General features: G+C 55.2%; 1 protein-coding gene across 2 annotated transcripts in view; it reads left to right on the top strand.

The window, feature by feature from the left end:
- NECTIN1 (nectin cell adhesion molecule 1) overlaps positions 1-16,002 on the top strand; it is a 94,502-nt gene that overhangs the window by 37,192 nt on the left and 41,308 nt on the right. For both annotated transcript variants that reach the window (XM_054438541.2, XM_054438540.2), the window contains exons 2-4: positions 12,645-12,995; positions 13,553-13,855; positions 14,191-14,308. In XM_054438541.2, coding sequence (XP_054294516.2) covers positions 12,645-12,995; positions 13,553-13,855; positions 14,191-14,308 — 772 coding nt within the window. The remainder of the gene's footprint in view (positions 1-12,644; positions 12,996-13,552; positions 13,856-14,190; positions 14,309-16,002) is intronic.

Below are 16,002 nucleotides of genomic sequence, written 5' to 3'. Positions count from 1 at the left end.
TGTGAGCCGTGGCTGCCTGCCCTCCAGGGTGACCCCAAGCTGGGGCTGGGTTTAGACCTGGAGCTCCAGAGGAGCTGAGCTCAGGCCTGCTGCTGCACTGAGGGCCATGCTTGGAGTTTGCTTCGTTCTGTGGTTAAACCACGAAGAGGTTAACACTAGGGTTGGGGTCATGACCCGGGTTTGTGTTGTGGTCTAGGTTGGCACTGATGTCGAGACCTGGACGGGGGCTACTCTTGGGGTTTCTGTGAGTGGTTGGGGAGAATGCTTTTGGTGGTTAACACTGGGGCAAGTACATTGAGTTGGGGTATTCCAGCTCAGGCTGGTGTCCTGAGAAAGCTGAGAAAGGCTGGATGAGTTTGGGAGGCCCAGCACTAGTTGAACAAAAGGCCATTGCTTATGTGTGGAGGATAACTGCCCATTTTCACAGGACCATTGGCCAGTGGAGAGAATCAGGGTTGGGGTGGTAGCTGAGCAGGAAGGTAGGTTGAGGTGAGTGGTGGCGTGAAAAGTGAGTGGCTTCTGCAGTGATGGAAGGGCCACTCAGAATCCCTGCCCCTGTCCCCGAGTTCCCCCACCTCTGTGGCATCCTGTGATGTGGGACCCTCCCCACCCCAGGCCCCACCCAGATGCTACTCAGACATAAGCCTGAACATCTGGGCACGGGCTGGTGTCCCCTCTGTGGGGTTTGGGTTCTCTCATCAGCCGAGGGAACACAGGGCCAAGGGTTTTGCCTCTTACCCCAGCAGTCCTGAGGCCCTGATCTGCTGGTGCCTGGGGGACCCGTTCTCCTGGCCCACCTCCAGCAGCCCTGCTGGAGACCCTTTGATGGGGGCTCCTGGGGCCACACTAGCTGAAGAAGTCAAGAGAAAACTCGACTTTAAGCCTTTGCCAGTTCCGTTTCCCGCTCCCTTTTTTTTTCTGGCCCCAGAACCTGGTCATTGAAGTGCATCAGATAAAGACTGCCACCCCCCAGCTCTGAGGTCCCTGATGCAGAAGCAGAGCTCATAGGTTGGCAAGGAAGCAAGGAAGCCTTTTTTTTTTTTTTTTTGGATGGAGACAGCCCTGAGCCAGGAGACATGGAAAGAGAGGCTGGCCTGCTGGGGTCTCAATCCATGGTTGTGCCACCTGAGACACTGCAGGGTGAGGTTTCACCAAAGAGGGGCTGCGAGGAAAGGAGCTCCAGCTGTCTCCTCCAGCATCACAGCTCCCTTTCCTGGCACCGCCTAAGTCCAGGTACAGAAGAGGCCCTGAGCACCTTGTGCCAAGGCCTGGTGCATTTCTTGTATCATCCATACAGGGAAGGGTTCAGCAGAAGACCCAGCCCCACCTGGGAATGTTATGTCTAACCCAGACCTTGTGTGCAATTTGAACACGGTGTCACTCATTGGGTCCAGACCACTGAGTTCTGCCCAGAAATGAAATAGCAGGTTTGGTGCCTATGCAGATACCTCCTTCTTCTCAAGCTGCTTTGGAAGCAGGTGGAGGGAAGAGATTGCTCTGGGGCCCTAGTCACTGATCCCCACTCGCTGTCCAAGAGTTCAAGGTCACCACTGTGCTGTGGCTACAAAGTATTATTTCAGGGGTCACTGCAGTGGGGATTGGTGAGACCAAGGCCTTCTTGAGGGGATGGGGTCGAGAGCCCTCCGTCCCAATGTTGCTCCAGTGGCCCCCATCTGCTGCTCTGGCAGTGCGCACGGAGCTCCTAGCCCTGCTGCCTGGTTGGAATGTGCGGGGTCAACCTTCTGAACAGTCAGGTTGCCTTCTCCTCATTGCCCCTTCAGCAGCAGGGCTCCACCCACACCCTGAAGCCTAAACCGATAGTCCCTCACTTTGCCGCTCCCTCCCACAGCAGAGTGCCTCTGGGCAGGCAGAATTCTGACTCCAAAGCCTTGCCTAGGAGCAGGAGGTGCCTGGGGCATGGATGGAAGTGCTGGGAGTGCCAGATGCCAGCCCTGGGTGGGACGGGCTCAAGGGCTGGTGCTATAGGGTCTGAATGCCACAGGGAAGGTGTGCGTGCACATGTGTGTGCTGCTCCTGAGGCTGCGAGGCTGGAACCACCTGCAAGTCTGCAATCAGGCCCTCCTGTGTTCAAAGAAAAGCCAGGAGAACCAGGCCCAGGGTGAGGAGTGCAAACGGCAAAACTTAATGACTTTAATATGAAAGAATTTGCCACTAATTAAGCACAAACACTCCACTAATGCACAGAACACATGTTGTGGATTTCACTTAAGCAGAAACCAAATGAGGTGAAAATCCTTCCAAAATGATAGCAGTTTACCAGCCGAAGGAAGACACTGCCTGACTTTGTTTCAGTTCTTAGAAACCTAGCCCAGCCCTTACCTTGGCAGCCTCCCTCCCCTCCCTGTCTAAAGGTGCTCACAACACCCCACCGCGTGTCCTCTGTGTCCCTCCCCTTGCTGCCCCTACCCACCCTCTTGCATCCTCTGAGGACACACATGCCACTCTATAACCCATATTCTGACAGCCAGCTCCCCAGAGGGCCCTGTTCTCTCTACCTGTCTCCCCCAAACACAACTTGCTGCCCCTCCTACAGAGCCCAGGCTCTCCAGACAGGAAGACCTACACCCCTGTTCCCAGCCACCTCTGGACCCTCTGTCCCTGGACAAACAAGGACAATTCCCCACCAGAGTGCCCCCCAGCTGTGTTTCCTACTCCTCTCTGCACCAGCTTGCCACAGCCAGCCCTGCATGTCCATCGTGAGCTCCACCATCCCTGCCTGAGCTTTACTCCCTTCCTCTAGGCCAGTGGTCTTACCTGGGGATGATTTTGCCTGCCATGGGAGATGCAGCAATGTCTGTGGTTATTTTGTCATCACAAGTGGAGGGGGTGCACTTGGGTAGAGGCCAGGGATCTTGCTAAACTTCTGCAACACACAGGACAGCCCCCCCACAAAAGGACAATCCCCCCCCCCTCCAAAATGTCATTAGTGCAGAGTTCATTCGTGCCCTGGGGGAGTAGCCTCATCACTGCAGGCGTCTGCTCAGGATCACAGGACGGGCTTAGAGCCGGTATGGGAATCAGGGAACCAGAGCAGGTGATTTCTAGGTAGGTTCTTTCTCCTAGCGAATAATACAACTGCTTGTGTAGCATAGCTGTGGGCCAAGCACTATGCCAAGAGCAAAACTGAATTATTTCATTGGATCCTCAAATCAGCCCTAGGAGATAGTACTATTATTGGCCCCATTTTATACATTAGGAAACTGAGGCATGGAGAGATTAATGCACCTTTCTCGAAGTCAACTGGCTAATAAGCAGCAGACACAAACCCAGGTCTATCTGAATTCAAAGTCAGCGCTCATAGATTACTTTCTACCCCCCCACCCCCACCCATGTTCCTCTTAATCTCTCATCTGTCAGGCCTTCTACACAACCCCTAGAGCTCCCACCCCAACCCTATTAGAATGAGCGTTCCCTGCAGGTAGGCATTGTATACCTTCCGCCACTGCCTTCCACTCACCCCCACAGCCATCCGAGCAGGCAGCTGCCCATAGCTGGACGGGGCATTGGGAGGGTTGGGCGCTGGGGTGGCCCCACAGGCCCCTCCTGGGATGAGGCAGATTGAGAACCCTCTGCTTCCAAACAGGTGTTGAACATCAGCATGAAGCCTGCAGGGCTGAGACAATGCAGATGTCAATACTGAGCTTTTAAAAGATTCTCCGGGGAAGCCTGGGGAATTCTCCCTCTGCTTTCTCGGCAGCCCCCCGCCTCTCCCACCCCCACACTAGCCTTCCAAAGAGGCTGCTGCCTACACTCCCCAAAATGTGTCATTAAAAATGCACACTTGCCGAGGGAAATCCAGACTGCCGTGTCTGCTACGAGACAGTGTCGTTTGCTGCAGCTGGGGTGGAGAGGGTTGGCATCAGCGGCAGACAATGGGACCTGCATGAATCTTGGCCTCAGAGCCAGGGGGTTCCAGGTCGGCCAGACCGTGAAAGGCTGGGACAGCAGAAGCCCCAGCGGTGGTGGGAGGGGTGATGAACCAGGGAGTGCAGACACAAACAAGGCTAAGATCTCCAGAGCAGGGCCTCGGGGATGGAGTTTACTTGGGTGAGAAAAATGTTTGTCACCTTATGGTCTGGCGTGAGGAAGGAGGAGGGCCTAGGTGCTGGGAACTGGGGGAGAGGAGAGAGGAAAGGAATTGAGAAATGTCTCGGGGAAGCAAGCAGAAGTTGTGGGGTTGGAGGTGGGCGAGGGTTCGGGCCAACCTTCCCCCTGTTGGGATGTGGCTTCCTGCTGTCAGTCAAGGAAGGAGAAGATTCAGACCCTGACCTGCTTCCCTTCCATGCAGGTGTGAAGCCTCACTTTCCATTTCTGCCTTTTGGATAATGTGCGGTTTCCAGGAAGCTGCAGTCAGACCTGAGAAATGGCTAACCCTGGCTCAGGCCCCCAGCTGCTCGCCTTTTCCACCTGCCACTTGGGCCCCCTGTGTTTCCCATGTGCCAGGCACTGGGTTGATTCAAGTCCTGGCCTTTTCCAAACTCAGTATGAGAAACACTATGACAGGTGCGCGCCGAGATACTGGGACCCTGGGGGTGCAGGAACACGCAACCCATGATGGTGGGGAGAGGAGGGCTCCGGGAAGCCTCCCCCTTGAAAGTCAACTCTAAGGTGATTCCGGGAGGAATGAAAAGGATTTGCGCAGGTAATGGGGGAGTGGTGCGGTTTTCGCCGAGGCAGCAACCTGAACCGACCGGATTGTTCAGTGTGGCAAGGAAGAGAGAGAAAGTTGGGAGAGGAAGTGGCTGGAGGTTGGGGATGCCCAAGATAGGGTCTAGAGCCTGGAAAAACTTCATCCTGAAGGCTGCAGGATACCATGGGAGGGTCTGAAGTAGTAAGTGATTTGCATTTTACAGAGATCCCTCTGGCAGCTGAGTGAAGGAGTTTCAGGGCGGAGCTGGAGGCAGGAGACTGTAGACTTAGCGTGATGCAGCAGTGGACTAGGGAAGGGATGATGTTGGCCTGGACAAGGGGCAAGGCTTGGGGAAATGGAGGGAGGCATGAGATGGCAGGTGCTAAGGTTCAAAGGAAAGGGCTAGTGCAAAGTCCCAGCCCGGGAGTATTGAGAAAATAAGAAAGGGAGACTGCCAGAGGTGAGGTGGAGGGAGGTGTGCACTAGTGGGAGAGGGCTTAGGAAGTTTGAATCGGGACCAGTGGGGCTGGAAAATCAAGAAGAATTCAAAAGCTGTTTAGGAGCTGGCATCAGGTGATTACTTGACTGTAGGAGAGTCCCTGTGTGCTCCAGCTTTGCCATGCTGTGGCCTGGATTTTCCTGGCATTCCACTTAACCTGGGAGGTCTTCCTGGAAGAGCTGGGCAGTGTAGAGAGGCAGAGCAGCCACTTGGTAGATAGGTCCCCAGAAGTTGATCCAAGGCAAAGGCACAGCTGGGTCAGAGAGAGCTGGACAGGTCATGTCCAGAGTGCACTCCCCCAAGGTCATCAGAGCCAATACTCCCCATTTTACAGCAAAGGAAACCACCCTATCCAAGGCCACACAGAAAAACAGTGAGCAAGTAGTGGGGACCAGAGCTCGCCTCTCCCAGTGTCCAGGTGAGCAGAGCAAAGGTGGCAGGTATAGGAGAGTGATCCAAGAGGTGACGCCTTGAAGGCTAGAGGCAGGCAGGGCCAAGAGAGAGGCTCTGTGTTCCTGGGGTGCCACGATGGCGTCAGAGGCTCGCTCAGGACCGGCCCCATGATGCGCCATGGGGATGGGGCAGCCAGCATGAAACAGGCCCGCAGGACGGAATCCAGGTGTCCTCAGCCACCTGGTGGGAGAAGGCAAAACTCAGCTCCCTGACTCATCTCTGACCCCAGCCTGTCCTGCTGGAGGGAGGTGGGACTTGCCAGAGCACCCCCATCACTGCCGCCACCCAGGGGGAGCAGAGCGGGGCCAGCCTGGCCTGTCTGGAAGATCCTGGGCTCCTGCGCTGGCTCCTTCTCGGGGCTTTTCCCAGGCTGCCGTGCCCCCTCCTCTCCCACGCACTGTGCTCACCCGCCCAAGGCACCGGGCGCCAGTTCCACAGCCCATCATTAAACAGCTCCATGTGGGGAGTTGGGGGGTCATCAGGCAAGAGGAAAACATCGGCAGTTTTTGTGACCCCAAAGGAGGGGCGGAGGCACCGACTTGGATGGTAGCAATTAGCCCCTGACTGTGGGCTCATGGGATGTTATCAGCACCTCCCACCAGCCAAAGTCTCTGCACAGCAGGCAGCAGGGGAGACAGAGATGCCAGACTAACAGCAGTGCAAGGCCAGGCCGGACTCAAGTCCAGACTGTGCCCAGCCCCAGAGAAAGGTAGCTGGAGCACCAGGACGAGAACTGGGTCTGCTGGGTCTGCTTCTGCTTCCTTGCTGAGCCCTCCTCCCCATCCTGAGTGTAGAGGGGAGTCTGGAGGCAGGAGGGGGCAGCCTGGGCACCTGTGAATCTCCTGGACTGATGGGGAAATGAGACAGGACAAGCTCAGTGAGAGCCCTGCCCCTCTGGGTTTTGCTGACAGAATGATCGGAGTCCAGGTGACACTGATTGGCAAAACCTGTGAAAGGAGGGGACCCCAGAAAGGGAGCGGGTATCTTGATTGCACGCTCCTCCACACCGGCCTCTCTCCCAGATGGAGCTGGCCTTGGCTTCAGAAGGTATGGAGCTGGCCAGCCCTGGGAGGTGACATTCGGGGAAGCGGCTGCACTGGGAGGAGGGGGCCTATAACCTTTAGGTCACTGTGCTGCCTCAGCAGGGTTTCAGATGGAGGCCCTGCCCCTCCCAGTGGGTGAGTCACTCCCACTTACCACTTAGCCAGTTTCTCACCGGACATCCTGTCCCCTTCTGCCAGTTCCTGGGGTGGGGGTGGAAGCATCCCTGGAAAGCCCTAGAAATGCATCCCGAAGGATATCGATTTCACAGAGGCCCTTATGGGGGAGCCCAGTACCCACCTCAGACACACACGTGCACACAGACCCACTCCCTCTCTGCAATGTTCCGCCACTTTACTCCAGGCCAGGTCGGCCGCCCCTGCCCAGCCACTTCAAGGCCCCCAGGCAGGGTCTCAGGAAAGGAGGGGCTAGGGTGGGCTGGCACAGCCAGGACAAAAGAAGTGGTTCATGCCAGGAAGCCCCGAATCCCCCTCGCCTCACCTAGGTACCCACATTCACCTACCCCTGAGCCCAGTTCCAGCCTGCTTGGCTAGGAAGAGAGGGGTCTGGGGTTTAAAAGGGCAGGAGCAGAAACTGCTGGAAGTGGGTATGTGGGAAGCGGAGTGTGCCACACCCCGCTGCGTGGGAACCTGTGGCACTGGCCTGTGGATGAGCTCCACGGCAGGCAGGGCCTTGGGGAGCAGGTTTGTCTGCCACAACTGAGGAGCCTTTGTGTTTTGTTGCTGAGCTCAGGCATTTGCAGGTCTGTGACGTCTCAGGGGGCCGGCCTGAGGCCCGTCATGCTGGCTCAGCACTTCTGGGGAGCGAGGCAGCCTGAACTGCCCAACCTGAGCTCTAGTGGGGAAACTGAGGCACTTGAGAACAAGCCCCAGGGGCATGGGTCCCAGATCCTGGAGCTCATAGGGTGGTCAGGGAGAATATAGGCAGTGCTTGAGGTCAGGAAAAAAAAAAAAAAGACTGATTCTTTTGATATCTCTGGGATGCAGGAGCCCCTCTGCTGAGGGCACAGGTTCTATGGATGCCTCTGCCCTTCATTCCCCACCTCTCTGGCTCTTATTGCTCAGCACATAGCAGCCTCCTGCAAGTGCCCCCCCACACACACACACACACACATATACACACACACACATACACACACACACACACACACACACACACACACACACACCTGGGATCCCCAAAGCCCCTGTTTCTGACCTATCACCTGACACCCAGTCAGATGACCTGCAGATGCAGTGGCCACCCCAGTATTGTAGCTGGTGTTTGTGCCATTTCTCACAAGGGGCAATGGTGATACTGAGGTTATATTCTGGGAGGGACACCACCCAGAAAGCGGCCCCAGGGAGTTAGGTTGAGCCAGAGTCTGTTTTTGTGGCAGGGTGGGAAAGCACTGGGCTGGGTGCTGCTGTTCTGTGTCCCTGGGCAGGTGACCTAATCCCTCCAGTCGTTGTAAATGATGGGTTGCATGGTCCATTAAGCTCCAATATGCTACCATTTTAGTGGTCCCAGTTCCCACATCTGGGCCAGCCTCTGCTTCTCATGTAAGAGGGAACCTGCTGGGAAGGAGACAGGATGTGTTCTGTGGACCAGCCCTGACTGCTTAGGGAATCAGAGAAAGTCAGCAGGGAACTCCCCAAGCCCTGGACCCTGCTAGTGTCAGGCGTGACATGGTCAACTCAACCCGAGGCCAGGCCTGCTCCTTTCATCTCCTGCAGGGGCTTACAATTGGTTGGGAGACAGTAGACAGGCAGACACATATGCCAGGAAGTAGAAAATAAAGGATTACAGGTCAGTGTTATATGTTATTGGGGTATTAATAGAGCTGTCAGCTGAGTAGGAAGAGATGACAGTCACAAGGGCGTCCTGGAAGAGGGGCACCTAGTAGCACTCCCTACGGTGTCCAGTATGGAGTAGGTGCTCAGCAAATATTTGTTGAATGAGATTCCAGGGAGGGAGGCCTGTTGCTTCATAGATGAAAGATGATGGTGATGATGATGATGGAAGCTATCATCTAATGAGCCTTTCATTTGTCCTAAGTGCTGCTTTCTGAGTTTCCCATGGACTCCCTCTTTTAATCCTTACAGCAGTTTTATAGGGCAGGTATTAACTATTATAATCCCCATCTTGCAGATGTGCAACCTTGGTGCAAAGTGAGCTACAGAGAGGTTAAATCATTTGGCCAAGGTTGCACAGCTCATCAATGGCAGAGGTGGAATGCAACCCCCTACTGCCTGGCTCCTAACAGCCTGCCATGCTGCCTGAAAGGGTGGTGACGGAACAACCCTTCAGAAGGTGGGAGACGCTAGCTCAGCTTTCAGGTTGTCAAGGCTGCAGTGTCTGGAGAAGCTTGGCAAGGAGAGGGGCTGTGCAGTCTTTAAGCCCCGTTTCTGCTGCCTGTCCCTGGAGCAGGCTGCCTTTAATCAATCCTGGTCCCTTCTCATGGCCCACCCGTTCCAGGATTCTTGCCCCCATCCAGTTCTTTCTTTCTTTCTGCTGGTGATCCCTGCTCTTCTGTAGACTCTAACATTCTAACCCCGCCTGTTAGAGTCACCCGGACTCTGCTCCCCTCTGAAAACCTCCCAATCTAAAGAATGAGGGTCCTTCTCCCCAACCCTGAGTCCTTGGACCAAGGCAGGCAGCTCCTAATAAGAGGCTTGGGATCCCGGTCCCTAAGTCTGGAGTGAAGAAGTGGAGTTTTAGGCCTTTCCAATCTTCCAGCACCTCCCAACTCCAGAACTCTGGGATCCAGTCCCCACCCTCAATGACCCTAAGCCCCTTGCTCCAAGAGCTCCCTTATGCTAACCCCCGGGTCACCTCCCCTGGCCCTGCTAGCAGTCAGATGTAGCAAAGAGGCAAACACCAAAGTGAGTCTGTACCTGCTCCTTAAAGATCCTCCCTGCCCCGCCCCACCCTGCCCATCACCAGGGCAAAAAAGGGCCAGGACTAGGGGCACCCACTTGGTGCCCAGTAAGAGAGAGGCTAGGAACGTCCTTCTCTTCCCCACCATATGGTTGCTTCTGGGAGTGCCTCAGTAGACAGAAAAGAGCAACCTCCACCCCAACATAGACGTGGGCTGCCCCTGCCTGGTGAGGGATTGGTAGATGTGAGGGGGCCTCTGGGGTGCCCGGCCACCTTGCAGCACCCTCTGCACCCCATGCCTGGCCACTATCACCCATCTCCCCTCCTGGCATTGACACAGCTCTGAGGGTGAGGTCACCACTGAAGACTCAGACAATGAATATCAGCCTGTGCCCCAGGGACTGTGCCCTGCCTGCCTCCACACCTTCAGGGGATGAGAGGAGACAGGATTGCAGGGGCTCAGAGGGCCCTGTCCCGTTGCGGGTCCACCATGCATGGCACCAATCCATGCATGGCACCAATCCCGAAATGGCTCCTGGAGCCCACACCCCTTCCCTGCGCTCTCACCTGGGGCCCAAGCCCTCCCAACTGGCTTTTCCTGTTCCTAGCTTTGTGTGGCGCAAGTTCCCCAATTATGCCCACATTATCTCAGCCGCTGGGCAGCCTCCAGCAGGCTGGGGGAGGGGTGGGGAGCACCCAATTATCCTGCTAGAGAGGGCCTAGGGCTTAGCTGCTTGCTAACTAGCCCGTCAGCAAGAGTGCTGGGCCGTCTGGCCCACTGACCTCACCATGGGACTGTTTCTGGAGTGGGGCCACAGCTGCACTGGCCTGCCATCAGATAGTTAGGGCCAGGAGGACCACTGGGACTCGGGAGGCCAGCCTGCTGCCTTACAGAGGAGAAAGACAGGGCTCAGAAAGGGGAGGTGACTGGCCACGGTCCCACTGCCTGCTAAAGGTAGAGGCAGGCTACAGCCCAGCCCTCCCAACTCATGGCTGGATGCTTCTCCCATCGTATTCCCAACCCATGGGGCCTCTGCCCAGGGAGCATCAGCTCCGAAGCACCCCACAGGCTGGCAGAGGGAACAGCTGGAGGAGTGAGGGTGGGGATAGGCCTGATGGACCTTGAAGGGCTGTGTGGATGTGAATCAGCACAGAGAAGGGGGAACCTCAGGGAAACTTTCAGAACACAGCAGGGTCTGGCTTGCTGAAGCCAAAGATAGACTTATTCAGCAAGCATTTCTTGAGTAGCTACTCTGTGCTGAGCACCAGGGATACTGCAGTGACCTAGAGACCTGGCCTGTGGCCTCTCGAGTGGAAGAGAGGGGAGCAACTTACTGCACTGACCATGGGTTTTGGGGCCCTCAGAGGAGCCTGTGCTGCTGCAATATCCCTGTCATGCCGAAGAGGTGAGTGAGCATAAGCCCCAAATTCCCACTCTTGGATCCCAGACTCCCTTGGAGGGTCATTTAGATCCCCCCCTGCCTTGGGTCAGTACAGGTCCTGGTGTTATTAATGCTATTGATGACGCTCAATAAAGTGAGAGAAGTAAGGATACAAAGACATGAAGTATACAAATGACAGCAAGGACACGGCTTGTGGGGAGTTGCAGGACTCAGGAGAGAGCTGGAGGGTACAGCCTAGTGCTGAGGACAGCTGCCCCACGTTAAGGGAGCTGAGCCAAGTTCAGGGGTAAGGAAGCCCAAACAAAGGACATTCTAAAGGGGATAACACAACCCATGTGGAGACTGGAGGGAATTTCACTCCCTCCTTCTTGCAAATGTCTGCTCTCTTGACTTCCATTGCAATTTGTGTAGTAACAAATATTTACTAGCATCTACTGTGTGCCAGATGCTGCGCTGGGCACTGGGGATACAGAGGTAGAAAGACAGACCCTGCCCTTGGAGGAGTTCACAGTCTGGTGGAGAAGTCAGATGTGTAACCACCACCTTCCAAGGCAGGAAAGAGCCAAGCTAGAGGTGGCCAGGTTAGCTCTGGTGGGGAAGATCAGGGAAGCTCCCAGGAGGAGGTGGCCTCAGGGAGCCATCCACAGGTGGAGAAGGGGAAGGACCATCTAGGTGGAGGGAGCTGCCTGGGTAAGAGTCTAGGAGTGTTGGGTGGATAGGCTCTGTGCTCCGTGGAGGCCGGGACTCAATTGCTCCTTGATATGACCCAAATGCTCACACTAGATCCTGGAATATGTCACTCGACAAATCGTAGCTGAATGAATGGGAGGAAGAGGGAAGGAAACCGGGAATGTGGCATGTTCTGAGGATGGGCCCAGTCTGGTATGGTGGGAAAGTGTGGCTGATGGAGAGATGTGGGCAAGAGGCAGTTGCAAGGAGGTCTTGCCAAGAGAAGGCATTTACACTTGGCTGTGAAGGCCATGGGGAGCCAGCGGAGGCCTGGCCTTATGCAGCGCCCACTTCCCTCTGCCTAGCTGGGTAAGAGGGGCCCAGCTAGTGCGCCCCAGGGGATGGGACTCAGCTGCGAGGGAGAAGACAGCAGGGGTGGCCATGATGACAGCCACCGTGGGCCTTCGAGCTCATCCAGAGCCTCCTGCCTCTGACGCACCTTCTCGTCCATCACGCCATTTGTTTCCCCCAGTAACCTCGTGAGGTAGAGAGGACTGGATTCTCCGCCCCATTTAACAGAGGAGGAAACCAAGGCCCAGGAAGACAAAGCAGCCAGTGCGTGGCTCCTAGGCTGGGGCTCTGCTCGAAAAGCAACCGAAAATGAGGGTGCAGACGTATGTTTACTAACACAGAGTGATGTTTATAATCTATCACTAAGTAAAAAAGCAGCTTATGGGATGATATGTACAGCATGATTCTGACTTTTTAAAATAGATAGATGGTTATGTGGATATACACGGATATAAAGTAAAAGAAGATAGATCCTTCAAGATTATCCTGAGCCGAAGGATCATGGGATGTTGTCACTTTCTTCTCATGATTTTTCAGTGTTGCCTAGAGTGTTTTTATAACAAGTAATTAATATTTTTACAATCAGAATAAAAACAATAATGACTGCTATAAAAGACAAGGCCAGAGCACAGGGAACTGTGTGGGTGGGGGGAGGCTGTGCCTGACACTGACCACTTCCTGCCATCCCCCTGGCCAGGCGCCCACTCCCAGGTGGTCCAGGTGAACGACTCCATGTATGGCTTCATCGGCACAGACGTGGTTCTGCACTGCAGCTTTGCCAACCCGCTGCCCAGCGTGAAGATCACCCAGGTCACGTGGCAGAAGTCCACCAATGGCTCCAAGCAGAATGTGGCCATCTACAACCCATCCATGGGCGTGTCCGTGCTGGCTCCCTACCGTGAGCGCGTGGAATTTCTGCGGCCCTCCTTCACCGATGGCACCATCCGCCTCTCCCGCCTGGAGCTGGAGGATGAGGGTGTCTACATCTGCGAGTTTGCTACCTTCCCTACGGGCAATCGGGAAAGCCAGCTCAATCTCACGGTGATGGGTAAGCTGCCCTGGGCCCCCTCCCTGTTCATCCAGAGGCCTGTGACCTCAGGGCGTGGCCATCCTCAGGATGCCTCAATGACCCCAGACATCCCCCTTGGGTGGGCATGCTCCCATCATTCCAGGCATGAGGCTTCCAGTCCCTTGTAGCCAGGCCACCCCACAATTCACTAGGGATTAGGGGCAGGGGCTTAGCTCTAGACAGTGGGGAACGTGATTCTTCAGGTTGAAGCCCACGAGGCACTGTGCTGGCAGCAGCATCAGACACCACGGTAAGGAAAGGAGCCAACTGTGCTGCTTGCCTTAGACATGTTGGGACTCCAGGAGGCCTAAGCTCGATGACGGGGATATGACTAGTAGGGCAGGGAGGACATAACGTTAGACATGATGAACTTCCTGCAAGAGGTTCTGGGACAGTCTTTGGTGCAGCACAGCTGAGAGGCAGGGATGGCCAAGGGGACCTGAAGACAAGGCCTGACGGACGCCACACCCTTTTGGCCGGTGCATCTTGGACAAGTCAACAGGGCTAGTCCCATCACTCTCTCTGCTTCCTCGCAGCCAAACCCACCAACTGGATAGAGGGTACCCAGGCAGTGCTTCGAGCCAAGAAGGGGCAGGATGACAAGGTCCTGGTGGCCACCTGCACCTCAGCCAATGGGAAGCCTCCCAGTGTGGTATCATGGGAAACTCGGCTAAAAGGTGAGGCAGAGTACCAGGAGATCCGGAACCCCAACGGCACAGTGACGGTCATCAGCCGTTACCGCCTGGTGCCCAGCAGGGAAGCCCACCAGCAGTCCTTGGCCTGCATCGTCAACTACCACATGGACCGCTTCAAGGAAAGCCTCACTCTCAACGTGCAGTGTGAGCAGGGCTGGCTGCCAGGGGCCTCCTGGGGTGGGCGCCACTGTCCCTCCTCCCTCCTCCTCTCCTTTCTCCTCCCTTTCTCTTTCTGGGGGTGCTTTCTTCTCCCCTCCTGTCTCCCCTATCTCCTCCCTTTGCTCGTTTTCTCTCCTCCTTCCCTGTCCCCCTCCTGTTTCCACTCCCGGGCTCTGCAATCGCCACCCTCCCTCCCACACTTCCTTCTCTCCTGGCTGTTTCCATGCCACTGCTCCTTCCATCCCTTCCTGGCTGAAGTTCCCTTGTTCTAAGTCCCGCTCTCCTGACCTCACCCTCTTCAAACATCCGTTGCCCCACAGATGAGCCTGAGGTAACCATTGAGGGGTTTGATGGCAACTGGTACCTGCAGCGGATGGATGTGAAGCTCACCTGCAAAGCTGATGCTAACCCCCCAGCCACTGAGTACCACTGGACCACGTAAGTGCTGCAGGGCTGACCAGTCACCTTGGAAGATGGCTGGCTGGACCACAGGTGATGAGGGGCAACTACCCTACCTCCAGGAGCCTTTAGGCAGGGAAGAAATTAGGGTCTGGGCTCAGTGAGAAGCGGGGCCATGAGAGAATAACCCCCCCAAAAAAACACACATATACATTACATCCATGCGTGACAGTGTCAGGGTCAGTGGAACAAGCCATTCTGCCAGAGGGGTTTCCCTTGTGATCTGCTTCCCTCGCTCTTCCTAATAAAGAGTTTTGTCATTTTCCTTTGGTGATTCAGCCTGAGTCACTCCCACCCCAACCCCCCAGTATTTATTTTTATCGAGGTGTCCCCAGGGAAGCCGGTGTTCTGGAGCATCTCAGCTCTTTCTTTGTTCCTATTCCTTCTCTCTGGCACCCCCAGATTCTTGGGGAGGAGGCAGCAGCCAGCCCAGAACGCCTGTGCTCATGGAGCACGTGCCCTGCGGCCCACTATCCCCTTCTTGGCCTCACAGTCTTCGCCTTGCCTTGCCTTCGCCTTCTCCCCTCCAGCCGGCTCTGACAGCTGGGGCCAAGGCTCTTCCCAGAGAAGAGCTGGATGGAACACACAGAAAGACAGGGACGTGGGGAACCAAGGAGAAGGTTGATATGGATGGCCAGGAGACAGCTGCCCAGGAGTCTGTCCTCTTTTTCTGGGGAGCAGAGGGCACTGGTGTGCCCTACCTATGATCCCCCACTTCCTAGAATAAAAAGTGCTTCTGAAGGTGTGAGTGGGCAGAGCCTGCTGGCTGGTTTCAGCTCTGTGGACCCAGGAGCTGCGAGGTTCAACAGAATAGCTTTGTGGCCTTAGGGGTCAGGAGGAAGGAAGAAGATCCCTTGTCCTTGGCAAATTTGCAAGTCACTTCCCACATGAAAAGGTCCTGTGACATTCCCAGCAAAAACACAAAGTAGTGGAATGGAACATACTTCCTATCTCGTTACCTGAGTGGCTTGTCAAATATAGATTCCCAGGTCTTTGCCCCAGTGGTTCTGCTTCAGGAGATCTGGGGTTAGAACCAAGGCATCTGTATTATTATTATTATTTTTTGTTTGTTTGTTTGAGACAGAGTTTCACTCTGTCACCCAGGCTGGAGTGCAATGGCGCAATCTCGGCTCACTGCAACCTCCGCCTCCCAGGTTCAAGCAGTTCTTCTGCCTCACCCTCCCAAGTAACTGGGACTACAGGCGTGCACCACCACACCCAGCTAATTTTTGTACTTTTAGTAGAGATAGGGTTTCACCATATTGGCCAAGCTGGTCTCAAACTCCTGACCATGTGATCCACCTGCCTCGGCCTCCCAAAGTGCTGGGATTACAGGCGTGAGCCACCACGCCCGGCTGGCATCTGTATTATTAACCAGCTGCCCAGGAGACCAAGGACCAACAACCATGAGATGTGAATAGAAAGTAGAAAGAGCACTTTACCAGGAGTCCCGAGATTTGGCTGGAGCTCCCATGATGCTGGTTCCCTGGCCTTGAACCTCAGGTTTCATCTGTTAAGTGGGACCAGCACCTACCTAGCCTGCCTATATTCCCATATTATGATCAAATATGAAAAGCTGAATAATATAAAACTACCAAGTGAAAGAGATTATTATTATTATTTTTCTTCCTTCAAAGACAGACTCTACCACAGAAGCTCAGCAAAAGGTCTAG

This window comes from Pongo pygmaeus, chromosome 9 (genome assembly GCF_028885625.2).
Source record: "Pongo pygmaeus isolate AG05252 chromosome 9, NHGRI_mPonPyg2-v2.0_pri, whole genome shotgun sequence".
Lineage (NCBI taxonomy): Eukaryota > Metazoa > Chordata > Mammalia > Primates > Hominidae > Pongo > Pongo pygmaeus.
This window is presented reverse-complemented; position numbering and strand designations above follow the sequence as displayed.